This window comes from Lycorma delicatula, chromosome 1 (genome assembly GCF_047948215.1).
Source record: "Lycorma delicatula isolate Av1 chromosome 1, ASM4794821v1, whole genome shotgun sequence".
Lineage (NCBI taxonomy): Eukaryota > Metazoa > Arthropoda > Insecta > Hemiptera > Fulgoridae > Lycorma > Lycorma delicatula.
The window spans coordinates 127,735,941-127,749,814 of NC_134455.1; the positions used below are offsets into that span (position 1 = coordinate 127,735,941).

At 29.1% G+C, this 13,874-nt stretch overlaps 1 protein-coding gene across 1 annotated transcript in view; it reads right to left on the reverse strand.

Annotated features, from left to right (window-relative positions):
- Positions 1-13,611, reverse strand: part of LOC142322080 (uncharacterized) — a 57,296-nt gene extending 43,685 nt beyond the window's left edge. The window contains exons 1-4 of the mRNA XM_075360736.1: positions 13,290-13,611; positions 10,220-10,421; positions 4,770-4,874; positions 4,085-4,239 (exon numbers count right to left, since the gene is read on the reverse strand). Coding sequence (XP_075216851.1) covers positions 4,085-4,239; positions 4,770-4,874; positions 10,220-10,260 — 301 coding nt within the window. The 5' untranslated portion in view covers positions 10,261-10,421; positions 13,290-13,611. The remainder of the gene's footprint in view (positions 1-4,084; positions 4,240-4,769; positions 4,875-10,219; positions 10,422-13,289) is intronic.
- Positions 13,612-13,874: the final 263 nt, after the last annotated feature.

The window sequence follows — 13,874 nt, forward strand, 5'->3', positions numbered from 1 at the left end:
ATTTATAAAAGATATTACTGAGGATGGGCTTTTAGGCCCAAAAGCGTTTTGTAGAAGTAAAAAAATTAATGGTAAGAGTGTTTCTCTGTGCTTTGCAGAGGCTGAAAGAATATTATCTTGTACCACACGAGCATCCGCCAAGCAATTATAGTAGGATTGTATAGGTGCTCATAAAAAATTGACTGAAAAGCAATTTAAAATTTAAATATAAACAGAACAGATATAAGAAATTGAGACAGTAATAATTTCTGCTACATTTTCTCTCAAAATTTTACAATTATTTGGTGCTAGTTTAAATCTCCTTCAAAATATCACCTAATATAAATAAAAAGAGAGCGCCTGGCAAACCTTTACAAAGCCTTTGTAAGGCATGACTATACCACATGAAAAATCCATGAATAAACCGGGCGTTGCAAATGCAGATGGCAAAAGATGACCTCTTCAAAGAGATTATATTCACTGATACTACATCATGTTTAATAAGACAAACATTATTTTCAAAACGATGATCATCCATTCTATTACATGGTGATGCCCATCCCACAGCTTGCAAGCAACATGTTGCTCATGACTACTGGTTGGCTCGTGGTACTGGTTTAATGTGGCTCATGTATTCAGATTCATCATGTTTATAAAAAATAAAATAGTTTTTATTATTTTTACATAGAAATTAGTTTTCAATATATGTAATTTTTATTTATGGCTGTTTAGGACATACATCCCTTTCCGCCCATATGTCACACCCAAAAATCGGCTAGCCTTGAATGATTCACACTTGACATTGCACATCTACTGACACCATCCAGCTCTCACCGTCGCAATAATGTAGCAAGTTATATCGGTTCACTGTGAGTGTGTTGTATGTATATTTTTTAGAGTGGTTGTATGTTTTTATTTTCATAACATTTAATGTGTATCCATATTTACATGGAGCAAACTTTGAATTTGTGTGTTAACTGACTCATGGTTTCAACCAGATATAATATATTTATTTGATTTATTTTAAGGGTTTACTAAAAATGAAATCTATCTTATGATAGATAGTTACCTTTACATGTCTGAATATGAGCCACAGAAAAAGAAAAACAAACACATTTTTCAAGAAGATAGGGAAGAGAAATATTTTTTTTTTATTTTAGGAACAGATGTATTTGTTTTGTTTGCAGTTCAACAGTGCTCTTGGAAAAAGTCCAACGTAGAACAACATTTCACAGTTCATTAAATGTATGATACTGAATATCCTATTAAAAGCAGTTTAACAAAATCTAAAGTGAAAGAACTGAAAACCACATTAGTTGCCCAACAATATTAATTTACTGAGTCATAACTAAATCATGAGCTGCTATAATTACTTCATTTAAAACTGCCCATACACTTGCAATGAACAAAAAACCCCTTGATGACAGCAACAAACAATTAAAGAAGCAATGTTTGCTGCATCAGAAACATTCTTTCAAGAATTTAAAAATAAGAAGGAAATTACGTCAACTACTGAAGATGTTTATTGTCAGGAAATTCAGTCACTCATAGAATAGAAGCAATGTCTGAAAATATCAAATAACAAATAAAAACTTTAGAAAAATACATTTTTTTACTTCCTTGTACGTGAAAAATTTTGGTTTTCAGATTTCAACAGAAATATCAATTTTGACTATCCTTGAATCCATTTTGACTAGTTTCGGCGTGACGTCTGTAGACCTCACCATATAGAGAAGTCATACAGATGTACTCAAAAACGATTAGTCGTAGAATGTTGACATTTTAATTTAAGACTGTTGTAACATCTAATTCTGCACCTCCTCTCCTTTTGATTGCAATCAACTGGACTAAAAGTGTCCATAAAGCCCAAAATTCAAAAAAATTAGATTTTGGACTATTTCTTAACTGCAGTAATCAGCCCTGATTGAGAGCTTTTCAACAATATATCATAAGTGGTACTTATTTTGATTGGTTCCAGAGTTAAGGCAAAATAAAATTTTAATTAATGAAATATTTGGATCGTACAAGGGGAATGCACATCGGTTCAAATAAGACTTCATTTTCTTTTTTCTTTTTAACCTTTTTTTTTTTTTTTTTAATCTAAATATACAGACTAATAATTAATTATTAACCTCTGAATGTAAACAAATTTTTTTAACTTTTTTTTTCTTTAAATTTAAACATATTGTTTTATTAATAATTATTAACCTCTGATTGTAAAAAAAATGTGTGTATGTAATTTAATAGGCATACAAGGAAGTCATATGGCGTCCAAATCAGATTTTTTAAGTTTACAATGTGATGAATCAACATCACTATCTGCCAAATTGCTCGAATAAATACTTTTATAAAGTCTTTAACGATTGCTCAATGAAAGAAGATATACTCTCAGTTTTGCCAATACAAGCAAGTATATGTAGAAAGGAGATATACCAAATAATTAAAAACTACATTAAATAAATAAATCTGCTCCTTCAAAAACTTGTGTTCATAACAACTGACAGAGCACCTGCCATGATTAGTTCTCATGTTGGCTTCATCACATTATGTAAGAATAATTCTGAGTTTCCAAATTTCTTTCATGCTCACTACATCATTCATCAGCAGGCATTTTGTAAAAAAGTGTTGCATAATGAATATGTCATAAAAGTTTTTCTAAAAATTGTCAATTCTCTTCAAGCTAGACCACTCACAACAGATAATTAAAAAATACTGATTAATGAACTTGATACTGCATACAGAACTTTAATGTTACATTCTGAACTTATATGGCCTACTAAGGGAAAATTTCTGATTTGTAGAGCTTCTTCCAGAAATAAAACTGTTGTAGAATCCAGAAACGAAACTTAAGAAGAATTGAATGATCATAACTGGTTTAGATTTATAATTTCTTACAGCTATAACAATCAAAATGAATAAACTCAAACTTGAATTTCAGGAGAACAAAGAACTGTTTTTTGAATTAATAAGAAGTGTAAATGCATTTCAGACAAAAATTAAATTTGTGGTATATCCCAAATTAAAGAATGTAACATGAGCCACATTCCAAATTTAGAGAACTAAATTAATAAATATAAGGAAATTGAATAAGATAAATATTCTGAAAATCTTGCTGAACTTAAAAATCTTGAAATTAGGATTGTCTGATTTTTGCAAAATTCATCCAATCATTTCACTCATTCTAAATCCATTTTTGATAATAACACTTGAATAAAAATGTCAGTATTTTAAATATGGAAATAATTGATTATTAATCTGACCTTCAATTAAAAACCAGAGTATCACAACTGATTTTTGAACACTTGTTGATGACAAGAAATACCCATACTTGTAAAGAAAACTTTTCAAAGGTTACACTCCTGCTTTGGATCAACTTACCTCTGTGTAAGTGGCTTTTCAACAATGAAACTTTTAAAATCAAAGTTCAAATCCAGAATAATAAATGAACATTTGAATAGCTGTATGACTCTTGCTGCAACAGTCTGTGCCAGAGTACAATGAACTGGGCGAAGACATGGAATGGCAATCAGTCTTCACATTGATATGTTTTGGTTGTCCTGTATTGTATTTAATTTTTAGTACATTAGCAGTAGTAATTTGTACTTTTATACGAATTGGTTGACCTGAGACTACAAGACTAAACCTAATTTACTTCATCCTTTGAAATAATACCATATGGCAGTTCTGGAGGCTAGACAGAAGAAGAAAGAAGTAGAAGTAACGCACAGTAATAGTGTAATATTATATTCTTTTACCTATTATTGCTGATTTTATCAACAAAAAAAAAGATCAGTAGTAGTTCTGTGTGGTTCGCCTAAAATGTTAAAATTTGCTCACAATAGACTAAAGGTGGGGGACCACTGCTACAGCATATGAAAAGTGCTTAAAAGTACTAGTAAAATAAGCACTAGAAGAAACAGAATTTCAAACCAGAGACCTTCTGAACAAACAACCAAGATGCTACCATTTTCTTGTAAAGGTTGATGTAGTTTATTTCAATAATAGTAAATGATCAATTTAAAAAAAATTGATTATTGAAAATGTAAATTCATCATTGGCAATTAAAATAATATTGATAAAATTAAAAAAATAATAATAAACAAACCAGTTAATGGAGGAGGTAGTAAATCCTGCATGACTGGAGGTGGTGGTGCTTGATTAGCTGTCACGTTGTTTGATGCTCTCCGCTTCTTTTTTGGAGGTGGAGGCTCAATATTTGACATTATAGGGGGCTTAAATTCTGCAATACCACCAACCATCCTGTACAAATTAAGTTATAAATTTCAACAAAACAAAGTAACATTTTCAACACATTAAAGATCTAACTTTATAAGCAGAAACTTCTAAAATGTAAACTTAAAAAAACAATATTTCCTGATATAACTAAGCTTAATTATTGTTATAAAAAACCAAATTATTTATCTTACTTTCCAGGCATTACAATGTGGGCCCAATATAATCCATTACAATTTTAAGTAATTATAATATAAAAAACAGCTCAAAGATTAAAAATAAATAACAAAAAACCTGAGAAATAAGTATTAAAGTATTTGCACATCACAAGAAAATAGACAAAAGTATAACAATGAAAGTATAAAAAAAGTATAACAATGAAAGAAACATAATATGAGTAATTTGCAACTTTTATTAGTGAACCATTTGTATAACAAAATTGAAATACTTTTCAAATAAATTATTACCAACAACTGCACCCACTTTAAATCAATAGTGAATGAAAAACTGTAACTACATGTTTCTTAATTAGAAAAAAAATTATATTAAAAACTCACCCACAGTTGAGCTTATCATCTGGGAAACATGGACGCTGCATATTAGGTGGCATATCAGGAGCAGAACACTGAGTATAGTACATCTGATTGCGACCCCTAGCCATGCTAAAAAAGAAAAAATGTATTTTTAAGAATAAAACAAAGTAACTTCATTAACAAGTAGAAATAAAATCTGGAGGAGCATATTTATTTTTCATGGACAATCAACCAGAGGGTGGTATCACCAGAAAACCACAAGCATTTAAGTGCTGTCCTAAAGTTAATTATAGAAAATGTTTAACTTTTTTGAAATGTTAGAAGAGATATAAACATAAAAGTGTAGAAAAGAAGTTTAGTAAGCAGCAGCATATAACCAAAAGGAACAACAAAAGAAGGGTAGAAAAACATTGATATGCAAAAAAAAGCAGACAAAGATGGGTGTAGAAATCAGTTACACAAAATTTTAAACGAAAAAGCAATATAAATTAAAAACAAATATTTTATTAAATATTTATAGCAAGCAATAAGCAGCAGCAGCGGTGGCAACAAAAGCAACAACAATTCTCCATGCAGATAGGGAGTGCTAATCTCTCTTCTGCTGCTCACAGAAGCTCAACCTAGCTCCACAATTACAGCATTACAACAACGAAGATGTAGATTGTGGTGGGCTGCTGTGAGCTTAGTTCTGCTGAAGTCTTGCGCCGCTCAGCATGGATCAGTCACTTTGGCCCTTGGCAGGGAGAACAGAAATACATTGGGTGAACAGAAATTCTTCTGCTTGCCATAAAATGGAAGACAACAGAGGGAACAAGAGTCAGAACTGCCCAGCGTGACAGCTACTGAAACAATAACCAGAATGGACATATAAAATCGAATCTAAGGACAAACCCTGAAAAGACCTGCCTTTGTCAAAAAAATGTTATAAAATCTATAAATTATAATAAAAAATCATCAAATTATAATACTAATCAAAACAGAAAATTATACTTCTAATTAAAAAAGAAATTTAAAAATCAATCAATCAAACTAACTCACAATTAATCAATTATATTAAAAAAATTATCAATTTATATATTATTAATAAAGTTTACTAATTAGATTATGGATTTAATCAAACTTCAGTTAAAAACATAAACAGTATATTGCATCATACAAGCATCGTTAAATGCAAAATCATAATAATAAAAGGAATTTAATAAAGAACACATATAAATAAATAAAGACCTAAAGAAATAGACAGAGTAAGAGTAGGTGACTGGTGCAGGGACCCTGTTAGACTGCAATCTAGCAAAGGGAATTCTAGATGATTGGGAACCTAACCTATAAACACATGGTAGATTTATAGGTTAGACACAAGACCACTATAGAACAAGGAAACAGAAAAAAAGCAAGCACTTCTGAGGGAAAGCTGATGCTACCTACAAGCAACTATCACATGGTGAATTAAAAGGGTAGACAGCTAAAAACACAATAAAAGAATGAACAAAACAAGTGAAATGACTATTAAAAATAGTAAAATGGGAAGAAGTAAAAAATGGCAAAAAATATATATTAAAATAAGAAAATAGAAACACAAAAGAGTGATGCCATATGGCAAATAGACATCGTACTTTAAACACAAAATCACAAAAAACATACATATACAAGGCATGTTTTTGAACAAGGCAAGTAAGTACAGTTTTGAAATTAAAAAGAAAAATAAGTATGCTATTCTCTTAAAAGTTTTATTTTTACATAAAAGCCTACACATAAATCCACTTTTCTACATAATTTCCACTAATATTACTAATATTATTTTTAAACATCATTGTCATAGAAATCTGCCACCTGACATAATAAGCACTACAACACGATCACAATTTTCGATAATTTAAGCATTCGGTCACAATTTCATACAACACTTCTTGAAATTTGAAGAAACCCTTCAGTTAGCAAAGAAATCATAAAGCGTCTGTTCTCTCTCACTTTTTCATCAACTTTCTGCCCCAAATTTTCAGTAATGACAGAAGGTCATCCATTCCATTCTTCATCATGAACATTCTGGCAGCCATCTTTAAAAGCTCTAACCCATTATCACACCATTCCATAGCTCATAATATTTTCTCCATAAACTTCACTAATCTGCCAATGAATTTCAGCCATTTTCACATCTTTAGCACTAAGAAAACAAATCACACCATGTATTTCACAGTTGGCAGAATTCTCAATCAGCAGAGGCATTTTAAATATTCACAATCCTAAACACAGTCAAATATTTTCGTAATGGCATCTTGCCAACAGATGCAGGTACACAGTGCGCATCTGTGGAATGCCAACTGCAGCGATGGAATTTCAAAATGGTACTTACTTTAAAAACATGCCTCACACAAAGCACAAATTATTACTTACAATAATTGTAATTATTAATTAATAATAATATAACTGTATATTGCTAACACACAAAAACATACATTAAGCTCAAAAAGAAGCACCAAGTGCCAAGAAAAATCACTAAAAATCTATCTCCAGGAACATCTCAAAGACCATCATAATAATAATAAGCAATCATTATATAAAAAATTATTTTAAAATGCTCTTTTAATTAATAAGTCTACTGTGTTCCACTTTATTACAAAAATCATGCATTAACACATCAAAATAGCAAGCTTAACATGTAACTTCTAACTCAAATAAAAAAATCAATGTAATCATATAAAAAATCAAACTCAATTTTCAAATCAATGGATTCATCATATTTGGTTTTGTTCATTCACACAAATTGGATAATTATGTACAATTATTGCCCAATTTAGCCAATAATCAGAGGCGACTCCCTCACTCTGATTTTAATGAAATTTGTAATATACCTTTTTTATTACCTAAGTTATTTGTTACAATTAAAATTATTTGGCAGAAACGCTTTTCACCCAATTTAAATCCTTTACAAGTTACATAGACTATCACCAAAACTTTTGTAATTCAGCACTGTATACAAGTGTAATATACATTATTTTCAGACTAAATTATTGGTTACTACATATAACTATGGACTCAATTATGAACATTCTCAAATATGTAAATTCACCACCGACAGTTAAAATAATGTTAATAAAATTTAAAAACTAATATACAATCAGCCAATATAACATTTAAGATTAATTAGATGGGTTAGTAAGCATTAATTTAAGTTATATTGATGTTGCATCAAGTTCAGTATATGGAATCGTTATTTACCTTACCTAACATAACCTTAACCTTGACCTAAACTCAATTGAATTTCACTTACAAGTTATTTAGTGCATAAATATGGTATATTACACTTAAACTAATTTGCACCTTAGCTTAACCAACTTAATTTAATTTTATTTTTAACTTAATTAAATTTAACCAAATTATTTGTCCAAAAATAATAATATTAAACGTTTATATATTGCTGAATTATGAAGTTTTTGGTGATTGTACTGTGTAACTTAAAAGGGACATTACTGGGTGAAAGACATTTGTGACGAATAATTTCAATTGTTATCAAATAACTTGGGTCCTACATAAGGTATATTTCAAATTTCATCAAAATCAGAAGCAAGTTCCTTGTATAATTGCCACAAATTGTGACAACAAGACCCATTACTGTTACTGTTAAAACTAACAATTAAACTGCCTCACATCAGTCAATAACATCAAGTTCAGAACAGCTCTAACTAAACCAGGCTAGATAACCAGTTCTGTGAATTTCTGTTTTCAGAGCATCGACATGTTTCTTCACTGTGTTCAGGTTATATCCTATTAGTTTTGAGATCATGTTTGTTTGACTTTCCTAACTGACATAAATATAATTTGCAAGCTTTAACTAAAAAAATAAAGCATTTCCAAACATATGACTTGAAAGAGGAAACTGCAATGTAATTTCAAACACGTAAATGTTCAATGGGATTTTCAAATTGCTATTTCATTTGGGTACACGAGGAAGGTTACAAGAATTACAATTAAGCTCATGAAACAGTTTGAATGAGGTAATCATAATAGATAACAGAACAAAATTAATATGAAAAAAAACAAGTACCTCACATAGGGCGCAATGGGGTTTTCAAATTGGTATTTCATTTGGGTACTGAAGGAAGGTTACAGAATTACATAGGCTATTTGACTGGTTTCTGGAAACTATCTCAGATATTTAGTGGTGCTTATCAAGCCCATAAAAAGTGGTTACTTTTAATTCTTTTTTGCATTTCTTCAAAAAATGACAAATAAAAATGCGCTATTTAAATAGCAACCTAAACACTATCTTTAGCAAGACGGCGTCGCACTAACTTCAGTGACATCATAAATCAGTAAATAAACATCAAAAGTCACAAGTTGAGTTAGCATTCTGTTGTGTGTTATTTTTTACTGTGATTTACCCAAGAAAATGAGTTACAAATGGTGTGTAGTGCCAGTATGCACAAATATGTCAATAAAGACACCGGAAAAACTATTTGTATGTGTTCTAAAATATGCCAAAATGCGCAAAAGATGGTTACAACTTGCTCACAGAAATCCTGATGCTATAGTGAATAATTCAACTGTTTTCTTCTGTGAAGACCACTTTAATGTAAGTAAACATATTATTATTAATGAGTATTTCATGAGAAAGACATAATATTTAGATTATGGATAGTCTATTTTACCAATCTGTTTGAGGTTACAATTCAATGTTGTCTTACATATGGGGAGTCCTGAGTCACGCACACCTGGTCATTTAGGTGCACTACTGCTCTCAGGTTAACCAAGATCATGTTATTTTATATGTAAAATGACCGATATATTTTCTAATCTCAAGAATCTTTTTTCATATAGTCATATCAACAACTAAAGTCATTAGCGACTTAAGTAATATAACTGTACCAGTAAATGTGTAGTCTTGATCAAACTCAGGTCAACCATTCCTGAAATGAATTGTTAATTGAAATTATTGAAAACATTACTGTTTTCACATTTCTAAGCTCAGTAGCATAAAAATCGGGATTATTTTTAAAGAAAATTCTGATCATAATGCATCAAATTTAGGCTGTCTGCTTTCACGAAATTGCTCTCTATGATTGAATAAAATACAAAAATGTAATACAGAAATCGTAAAATATCATATATTATAATAATTAATAGTTTCAAAATCACAAACACCGAGGAACGCAAAGGGACAGCAATTAATGACAGACATATTTACTGATGTGTGATGTCATTATAAATTCAGCCAATCCAGACCGTTTTCGATCACATGGCACCAGCTAAAGAAAATGAATTTTTTTCAGGGGTTTCTGGATAAATAATACATTATTTTTTTGTCAGATTAATGCAAATCGCTTTTAAAACCCATAATCTATGCAGATATAAATAATTGTGACATTATTTTTCACACTATAAAATAGCCTATTAAGCTCATGAAACGCTTCGAATGAGATAATCTCGATAGATAACATGCCAAATTAATAAAATATTAAAATAAAATAACAAGTTACCTCACGTAGGGCGCCATTCCTCCCATGTTGTGGCTCATCATCTATGCTACAGCTTTACAAAATTGTTACTGGCAATACTTATTATAAATATATATTACACAAACCAAAACAGGTGCCTCATGAAACAGCAACAATGCTATAGCTAACCGCTTCTGCTGCTCTACTGTTGAATGACAGCACACTCAGTATAATGTACAACATTCTGCAAACACATACATAAAGTAGTGACATTAAAAAAAAATTTGACCCATATCCTCTAATGTGCAGTAACAACATATCCTAGAAAAATATCAACATATTATACTAGTGTGTTATTATTAATTAGTATTAGTTATTATTAATAACACATTCACTAAGTCACAGAATACACATGACAGCTATACTAGCTGCTCAACTAGATCATTATGATAAACAAACAGGCTTTCTTAAATTAAATGATGGGAGCAATGTATGTGTGTTCTTGTTTACTAGATCCTCTCTAAAAGTGTATAACCTTTTTTCAAAGCAGTCACTTTTCACTTTCAACCATTTGTCTAGTGATTGTTTTTATTTCTAAAAAGTTAAATTTTTATGAAAACCTAACTACATTTTTAAAATCATTTTTAAGTATTATTTTACCAGTATAAATTACTTTTGTCTTATAATTATGTATATTTATAAAATGTGATGCTCTACTAAATGTGTATACTCTAAAATGTGATTCATACTTATTAAGATGGCTCTTGGTGCAAATCATTTTTGCCGTAACTTTCACTACATATTTTTTATTAATTTTTGTCACCATTGGCTTCTGAATGATAGGTAAATTAGAATTAATGCACCTTAAAAAACCATAGTTATAACTAGTTGACAAAATTGAAAAAGATTATTGCAGATTCCCACTTTTGCTAATTACACCATATCCACCATACAGTCAGTGTATGTGGCAGTAATATACTTTAAAATGACACTTTTATAGCTGGCTAACAGAATAAAGCTTCACAGCTGAGCTGTTATATGTTTAAATTAATAGTCAGAAAAACCATAACAAATATCAAACTTAAGGCTGTTCTGTTCTATATTATATTTTATTAAGAATATGTTTCTTCTATATAAAATTTGTTATTTACATTTGCAGAAAATCAAAGAAATACTCTTTTTTGCCCACTTTTGGTATATTCAAATTTGAACCTAAGTAAAATAATTCTTTAAAATATGTAGTTACAATAATAAAAAAAATACATATTACTCTAAGTATCGGACCATTTCAATAATAGGTGTTAAAAAAACCATCTTATCAAAATAACTTGTCTTAACAGTAAATAAACAGTTTTACGATAGAAACTCATAAATGTGGTTGTGTATAAAATTACAATCATGCTTTCAATAAACTCAAAAATATATTTATAGAATTTTCATTTCCAGCAATTATTCACATGAGACATGAATCTAATACACTATGTGACTGTGTGCGTTGTGTCAAGATATGATCAACTATTGTTTGGAATAATACATTGTTTTAAAAATCTAATAGCTTATTGTTTCAATCAGTAATATGGATGAATGTTATTCACTGTAATATATCCTTTGTAATAGTAACAACTGTAATAGGGATATTTAAGATAAATGAATTTTCCTCAATTGTAGTAAATCTACTACAAAAACTATTATAGTTTATTATAGAACAATTTTCAACAGTAGATTTATGTAGGTATTAGATGTATGATTTGTTTGAAACAATAATACAAATCAATTATAGTTTATTATAAAATAATTTGTTACAGTAAATTATGTAGGTATTAGATGCAAAATTTGTTTGAAACAATAATATAAATTAATTATAATTAGTAATTAATTAATATTAATTATAATTAGTAATTAATTAATTACTTACATTATTATTATAGTTACTTACATTATTTTAAACACTAATGTAACTAATAATATTTATTATATGGAATTATGATCTTTAAGTTAATTATATTTCTCATAATGAACAATGAGTCAAATATAACACTGATAAACAATGTATTCCTTCTTAGCTGAAGCAGTGCAATACTTACATGCTTCCCTCCGGCTGACAATCTGTGCAATGTTTAAAAAAATTCCTATTTCCAAATATTTTCCCTTTCTCTCACATGAAATAAAATAAATGTGAAATACTGTTTTTATAAATCTAATTATATAATATTAACATTTTACTAACTATTTTCAGTTGTAAATTTAAGTGTTGTTTGTAGAATTATTTACAAATTACCAATCTTATTTACTTTGAACATTCCACAAAACACCTTGAACTGCCACATTACAAGTATTAAAATTTGTTTGGTTTTAATGAACTAACTAGTAGGTAAAAGCTTCCATTTTAGTAATTAACAAAAATGGAACACAATGCTAAAAGTTTAGAGAAAATATTAAACAGGGTATTTTACAATTTGACTAAACCTAAATAGTACCTTTATAAAACTATAAATAAAAAACTTAAAATTATATAAATTCATATAATTTCATATGAAATTATATCAGCTTCATAGCAAAGTAACCTTTCATGCTGCCATAATGACCAGCATTATAGAAAATTAAATTTTATAAAAGAAAAGTAATTAGTTTGCATCAAATTACACAAAAACTAATCAAAGTGAAGAAAGACACACACTAATAATACAACTCCGAAATTTGTAATGTTAGGTTAAGACATAACCTAACATTTTTGAAAACGTTAGAAAAATAAAGATATATCATATGACCACAAAGTTATCTGTAGTCAGATAAAATCACAATTAAAATTTAACATAAAAATTCGGTAATATCTTATTAATAACCAAAGTGTAGTTCAGAGATAATTTTATTTTTATATTCATTAAAAACAAGAAATCCAGTCCTACACGAAAAACGGAACAACATTCGATATAAAAATACAACAGCAACACAGAACAGATCTCAATCTACAAAATAAAAAAATTATAAATCACTTTAGAAAAAAAAATAATAAATACCTAAAACAATGGCCACGATACCTACTCATATGGTTTCACATACACTATAAACGGATTAAACGAATAACAACACTAACATAAAACAACATACTTACATAACACGCATGTTCGCATGATATTCATTTTCGTCATGAAAAAACAATTTTTAACGGTAAAGCCTCCTAATCATATTCTAAATTGAGTTAAATGACATGTTGCCCTTCCCTGACTCAGGGAACCATGGCATTCGTACCCAGGCCAGGCCAAGTACAAGTAGCAAACCTAATCGAATAATTTAAATGCACCATACACATCACATTTTCTCGCTAAACAAAATTTTAAAATAAAAAAACGATACTAATATTTACATTTCATAACCGAGTAAATAAATCACTTTTTATTTCGAAAAAAAATATTAAAAATGCACACGAGCTCTAATCGCCGCTTGATTATTGTTTAACTATAAACAGATACAAAGAGGAATTCATAATGGGAGGTCGAGGGAGAAGTCTTAACCGGACCGGTTCTATGGAATTTTATTTTTTTAATTTGAATTCATGGGATAATTATCAGAACAGTATGTTTTAATTCTTAGTTGTTACATAATGAGGTTGGTCATAAACTAATAATTGTTATTTTAATAAAAGAAATAAAGAGTAGTAAAAGATTATAAAATTCTACAACAAATTATAAGTTATAAA